The following is a 7262-nucleotide window of genomic DNA, read 5'->3' on the forward strand; positions in this document are numbered from 1 at the left end:
AAAAGGTTGCTCCGCATCCATATGGAAAACGAAAGACAGCTGTCTCCTGGCACCCCGTGCTAGGCTATCCGCCTTTTTATTTTGCGTCCGCGAGATATGAATGATATGTGAGCTATGAAAACTAGTAAGATCGTATTTGTTAAACGCTGATAAAGAATGACTACATGGGTTGAACTACTTGAAATGAATAAAGTTAAGGAATAACAATCAAAATATTTGAAAACCCTTTCTTCAAAAAAAAAAACAATCAAAATATTTGTATTCATTGTGATGTGAAATATGTTAATTCCTTGGTGCTATATGAAATGCATTATTATAAAAAATTCTTGGACAAATCATGTGTGAACAAGACAATATTTTGTAATGATCTCTGGTTGTCCAATAGAGACATATGTTGCGCCAGACTACATTATTTTTGTTGCTAAACAAAAGAATATGCCAAACTACATTATTAAGAGTCAATGATTGTAATTACACTGAAATTGAAACTAAAATCAAAGAAGATGAAACTAGATGGGTAGAATGACAAAGTAGCAGATGGGAGACAATATGATTGAGCATGAGATATAATTCAACTATGCTCCATGAGGGTGTGTGCATACCTTTTTATTAATTATCCATTTTTACTAGTAAAAGCGAATAAATTATTTGGTATTTAGCTTTTATCTGAACAAGAAGTTAAATTATCTGCTTAACTTCAGTTGCTGAATGGATTACCTAGTTTTTTTTTTGAAACAGAATGGGATACTTAGTTAAACAAGCTTATCTTCTATCTTTATTGACAAAAAAAAAAGAAGCTTATCTGCAATATAAACACAACTCGAAAAAGATGGTATAAAATTAACGGGTGGTACTGTGATAAAAATGTGATATACAATTAATTAGGCAATTACCATTGTCATCCACATTATTTTCTAATTACGTTTGCAAAGGCACGTAATAAAGAGCATACAATGTTGCGAAGTTTAATGCTGCAAACAAAACGACTTAGGGTTCGGCATAAACGCAGCAGTCTGGTGGTTACGGTTTTAAACCTTGTTAACCGATTTCTATAACTGATACAACAGTTTAATATTGGTATATTTGCATATACTTATGACTGGTTAACTATCGAATAAAACAACGGTTAAATAATAAATTAACAATATTAACACTTTATATAATTATAAAATATTAAAAATCATATTATTATAAATAAATATAAAAATATATTTATAAAATCATAGTATTAAATTTTTTAAATTATGGGGATTTCTAAATGTGTGTGTATATATTTGTGTATATATATATTAATGTCTAAACACTATAGCATATATTTTTGTTTTAAATTTTAATATAAAACTAAAATATAATAAATATATATATACTAGTATTTTATTCAATTTTAAAAAATAATAAAATATTTATTTTTATATTTATATAGTTTTAAAATAATTATTTTTATTTATCTTACAACAACCTCTCGTTATTGTAACCACCTTTGAATTCTCAGAGGTTTTCAGTATTTTTTGTAACTGTTATAAAATGCTAATAAATGCAGTGTTTGCGGATTCTAAGACAAAACCAGTCAACCCCTTGGGTTGTTTACTACAAAGTTATGTAAAAATGATTTTGTTTACTACAAAACCAGTCAACCCCTTGGGTTGTTTACCACTGCACTAAGCCGATTGGGTTGTTTACTACAGAGTTATGTAAAAATGATTTTGTTTTACAATCTATTTACTTTTTTGGAAGTAGAGGCTTTTAATAACTTGAAAAAGAAAAACAAACCTTTTGTACAAAGTATAACAAATAGTCGCCACTACTCCAAACCTTTCAAGGTCACATTTAGGAGTAATACTACTCGTAAGTAAGTGAGCTTTTCTCCGATTTTTTTTGTTTTCGAAAAGGAAATACATGCGTTGGTTGAGGTTTTGTTAAGAGCCAAGATTAAAATAATATTACACATATCGATATAATAAATTTCCTGACAATTCAATTATCTCTAGCCATCTTTTTTTTGTTTGTTATTCGTTTATGCATAACAAAGAGAAAGCATGTACAATATCTATTATTAGTGCTGGCTTTCTTTAATTACCTTTCTTGCTTTTCATTGAAAAATGTTGGGATAGGTCAATAGAATCTAAATTTTGTATCATAAACATTTAAGATTTTTGTCAGTTAGGTTGGTAGTTTAATGTCATTGGATCGTCATTTAATCGCCAGAGTCTAGTATATAACGTTTCGTTAAATTTTATCAGTTAGATCGATCTTTACTAGATATACACACAAAGGGTACATTGTGTATGATCATATTTAATGGTAATACTTGGAAATATGAGTGGAAGTATAGGTTGTCGTTCAAAAAAAAAATAGAGTAGATATATAGGTGAGTGTGATAACATAGAAGGCATGTGAGATCGACGTTCACATGCATCAAAGTTAGGATAAGAGAGTAACTAATATAGAAAAATGATTTTAACTAATTTGAATAAGATGAAAGAGACAGGCTATCTTACTTGGGACACTAAATTCAATAATTTCTTTTAGCTTATGAATAAAGGAAAGTAAATTGACCTTTATCTTTTCAACCAACAAAATTGGCCTTTTCTCGTTTCCATGTCAATATATATGCTTGAACCTTTCTTTATTTTTACACAATTATTATACATGTTTTGCTTTTTAATTTATTTATTGGAGTAAAACTTAATCTAATTAAGCTAATATGAGAATGATACACAATACATTATAGTTTTAGATGCAATAGCATGAGTATGTATCTTAATTGTCTGTTTTTAATTGGAAAACTTAAAACAAATGACGTTTTGTATTCATATATTATTCAAACCTGAATTTTTTATTTACCTACTAAATATTTTGGTATGGGTAAATAATCTTATGCCCCTTAAAGCTAAATCCTAAATGTGACCTTGAAAAGCGAAACGTGTGATTGGTATAGAGATTAACTAAATTGACAAAAACCATACCATATTTTTAAAAAGCAAAGCATACATAAAGTAAGTATATTTGTTTGTATCGGATACCTAAAACATTTACTAATACCCCGAATGTTCACAAAAAATTATTATTTCAAATACACAATTTAAAACGACACGCACACAGTATTACCATTATATAAAGCAAATTAAGTCACTAAAGCCAGTGATCAAAAAAAAAAAAGTCACTAAAGCCATAAATCTTCCTCTCTCTCTCATCAGAACTATTTAACTCCCTTTCCCTTTTTACGTTTTTCTCCTGATAGATGGGTTTCTCGGACGCTGGAATTTGTCTCTCCGATCAAAAGAATCTCGGCGAAACCGAAATAGGGCTCCTTCGTGTACCCTCTATAGGGTTTTCAGACCGAAGCGTTCAAGTATTCCGTCCAGATCAAGATCTTGAAACCAAAGTCCGAGAACTAACTAATTGCTCACATGAAGGAGTAAAGAATGAGGAAGAAGAAGAATTATGTAAGACTCCAACACGCCTGGACCAGATTCTCCCAAATATTCCAAATATTTGTCCGCCGGCGCCGAGGAAGCCTAAGGGAATCCAGTCAAGAAGCTTGAAGGTTCGAGATTCTTATAAAAGCAGGAGAATGATCATTCTGAATGTTTCTAGAGAGATTGATTGTATGTTTCATTCAGCATCTCTCGGTAACAAAATTAAGAAAGCCAGACATATTTGATGTTACATACGTATATGCATAACGTAGCTACATATAATTAACCAAATGGTAATAAACTAAGTGTTATGTAATGTTGTGAGATGCTATTTCAGTTTTATTTATTTGTTAAAAATCTTGTTTTTCTGTTGGTAGTTTTATTTTTTTTGCCCGTGAAGTATCTGGAGCATCTCCAAAAGAAATTGTATAACTTCAAATATAGAGTTTTTTGCTCTACAAAAATAAATTTCAAACTTCAAATTTGAAGTTTTATCTTTTTTTTTCCATTTTGATCTTTATAATTAATTACACAACACATTTATGATTTTTAAGTATTTTCTCATTTATCGTTTTAATCCTTAAAATTCTTATATGTCATATATATTTCAAATTTATTTTTATAAATTCAAATTTTACATATAAAATTAAATAAAATTTTTAAAATAAGATTTATAATATTTTAAAACCTGAATTAGACAACAAGAATATTATAAAAGAAAGTTAATTAAAAAATTTAAAAGATACATGAAAAAATAATTATTACACAAATTTAAATATTACAACAACATTAATAGTCTAGTAAATTTTCTCTCGAACCTCCAAAATCTCTAAAGCATTGTCCAAATTTGTTTTTTGTAAAATAGAAGATGGAGCATTACAAATTAAATTTTATGAAAATGTTGTATTATACTTGTAGTTAAATATTTAGTTATGTATTTCTATTTATAATTTTATATATTTAGTGTAAGATTTTATTCATTAATATTACCTTAATATTTTTAGGTATGTACTAGTTATATATAAAAGTTTAATAGATTTATATTAATTACAACAAATATAAGGATCATAATATAAAATACAAATAATTATGAACTTAAGTTTAAAGTTTTGTTTTCGGACAAGAGCATTTTGAAACTTCAAATTTAGAATTTTACAAATTTTAAAATAGAGAATCTTTTTGGAGATGGTCTTAGAGACGCATATGTTTTTGCAAAGTTTTTTTTTCTCGTCAGTTTCTTATATTGATTTGTACATTGGAAATAATCGGTAATTATAGGACGTATGAGTATTGGAAAGCAGAGTAGAGTTGGTGAAATAGTACTTTGGTTATGTAAAGTGTAAACGGAATCTAGGTGAATGGGTTGATCGAAAAGAATTTTAATGCTTTGATCACTGAAATCTAGGCGAGCGTATTTTGCTGCTACCAAGTATCTGAATGACCAATCCAAGGTCGTGCAGTTAATTAATGATTCAAAATTAATTTACTTCTGATATGTACTATAATGGAAGAACTATTTTTGTCTACACATAATTATGATATATCAATATGGGCTGAAGAAAGCCCAAGCCAAATGCTTTGTCATAACCTACTTGAAAAATGTTAGGGGCTTATTGGATCTGTGATTCGGAGGAATCTTTATATATAAAGATAAGTTTACTCACTCCTGAGGGCTCCACATCAGATTCCAGGTCAGAAACTCGAGTTTCCTTGCGCTGACACGTGTCCGAGAAATATGAAACTCATCGTTTCATTTACTTTACTTGGAAATCGGATGGGCTTATATATCGTTAAGCGTATATTTGGTTTGGTCATTTTATGGGCTTCGTTGGGCTTCATGTTTTATCCAAGTCTTCGATCCCGGTAGCAAGTTAGGCTTATCGTCTCCAAACCAAATTTTAGGGTTCGCAATCCTCTTCGATCTCCAACAACGATGATGTTCATATGCACTCACCACACCAACAATGGAGGATCTCTGTGTGTCTCTTCAATCAGCTAGACATTCTTTTCTACAAACCGTTACGAGATGCTTTGATTCATCTTCATTAATGACCGTCTTAACTCATTCGGCCACTCCAAGCACGTTTCCTCATTCATTGCATCTTCCCTTTGTACAAGGAGGTGAATCTACAGCTATAAAAAGGTTAGCTTTCATCATGTGAACATCATTCTCACAATCCTAATAATGGAGCATTCAACGATTCCAGTTTTTTGTTTTCAATTCTTCTTGCCTGATCTCTTTTTTGGTTATGTGAGTGTTCGTTGTGTAATTAATCATATCATGTTGTATTACAATAGCAGAGTCTTTCCTACGGCTTCAAGTTTTTAAGGAATTGATATCAATCTCGCTTATGGATTTCAGACTTACGACTTCCACTTCTTTCAATCAAGGTATTTATTTGCAGCGATTAATTTGTCTCTTAATTTTATCATTAAAACTGTAAATAAGGGAGTTTGAGCGCTGGATATGAAGGGTCTTTAAAAAATACGTGTTTGCGGAAGGGGAAGAAGATTCTGGAGGAGAAATTGATAAGTTTGAAGTCAAGCTTTCTAGAAGAAAGAATTGGATCACAGGTTAGTCTAAACTTCATGAATAATATGCGTCTGGGATTTTATGTCTCTTTGTGGGACAGGTTACTTTGCTCTCTAAGCAGTATAAGTAGAACTTTGAAGCATAGATATTTTTTGGTTATTGTGATTTCAACCATCTGTTCTTCATATTTTGTTTACACATTTTTCATTCTAGAATGGAGACTTTAATCAGATCAAACAAATCAACCACACAAATTTTGTAGATATTGTTTTGTTGTAGCATTCGTTTTACTTTGCACTTGAAGTTGTGATGCTGGTTGCTACCTCGCGGTCGCGATTAAACTACGATTTCACGACATCGGTTTTATGCCATACGCCAACTTAGACTGAGATGGAAACTTTCATTTGCTTAAAGTATTAGGTCTTCAAACTTCATATCCTGTTTATATCTTTGGTATCTTCGTTTCCAGAAATTGATGTTTCTCATTCAGATGGCTTTGTCTGGGTTTCAATTGACTGAATGGAATAAGCAGTCTTCTGCGAAGGAGGTCATGCACAGGACTCAAAGAGACATGTATGTTCATGAAAGAAACAATGAAGGTTTCATTTCTTACTCTGAGTAGTTTGGAATAAATATTGCAACTGGATCTTTGCAATTTTTCCTCTAAACATGATCTCAAAGTTTTGTTCTTTAATAAATTTTCTTTTCTTTTCTGCTAAGAATATACTCCACTACTGCACGCACAGGTTCACATGTAAGGCTTTGACCCACAGCCACTGGGTGGCGCCGGTCCATCAGCAGCGCCGAGCTCAAAGGTCCTCTGTTTTTATGTTTATTGTCATCATATATCATTTAAGTATTTGTGTTTGAGTCTCATGATCATATGTTTTCTCCAAACCAGACAGTTAAAAGACGTGAGTTGAAGTATGATCATGAACGTATATGACTTGATAGATTTTGGAAATAAGTTAATTTGGATGGCTGACATCTTCCTTCTTTTGGCACACTTCTGAATGATTTTAATTTGTAACGGATGGAGGTAGGCCAATGAAGTCAAGAATCTAACGTTTGTCACTTAGGAAGACTGCTAACGACTTTGACGAAGTTATCAGGTAATAATTCTTTTCGCCATGACATGCGTTGGTGGAAGGAGGAGGATTCTGCATCATCTTCTTTGCTTCAAGTTTTTCCTTTGGTTTGCTTCAGAGTCAAGGAAAGGCAGCGTTAGCATTTATCTCTTGAACAAGCAGCCAGAGAATTCTGACAAAGAAATTCAATGCAACTCAGGAAATGTTAATCAGATTGTGAAA

General features: G+C 31.1%; 2 protein-coding genes across 25 annotated transcripts; both read left to right on the forward strand.

Moving 5' to 3' along the window:
• The first annotated feature begins 3134 nt into the window (after nucleotides 1–3134).
• On the forward strand, nucleotides 3135–3818 carry LOC106332230 (cyclin-dependent protein kinase inhibitor SMR3-like). Its single transcript, XM_013770705.1, has one exon. The coding sequence runs from the start codon at nucleotides 3242–3244 to the stop codon at nucleotides 3662–3664; it is 423 nt and encodes a 140-aa protein (XP_013626159.1). The 5' UTR covers nucleotides 3135–3241; the 3' UTR covers nucleotides 3665–3818.
• A 1255-nt stretch (nucleotides 3819–5073) lies between these two features.
• On the forward strand, nucleotides 5074–7262 carry LOC106328913. Of its 24 annotated transcripts, none has more exons than XM_013767455.1 (6): nucleotides 5078–5562; nucleotides 5721–5810; nucleotides 5893–5993; nucleotides 6422–6525; nucleotides 6699–6767; nucleotides 6854–7254. In XM_013767455.1, exons 2-6 carry the CDS (start codon nucleotides 5771–5773, stop codon nucleotides 6873–6875), a joined length of 336 nt encoding a protein of 111 aa, XP_013622909.1. In that variant the 5' UTR covers nucleotides 5078–5562; nucleotides 5721–5770; the 3' UTR covers nucleotides 6876–7254. The 24 variants fall into 24 exon arrangements, 1 of the variants encoding a protein (XP_013622909.1); XR_001267675.1 differs by having other exon boundaries at nucleotides 5220–5562; nucleotides 6422–6551; XR_001267678.1 differs by having other exon boundaries at nucleotides 5893–6551; nucleotides 6673–6767.

This window comes from Brassica oleracea, chromosome C3 (genome assembly GCF_000695525.1).
Source record: "Brassica oleracea var. oleracea cultivar TO1000 chromosome C3, BOL, whole genome shotgun sequence".
Lineage (NCBI taxonomy): Eukaryota > Viridiplantae > Streptophyta > Magnoliopsida > Brassicales > Brassicaceae > Brassica > Brassica oleracea.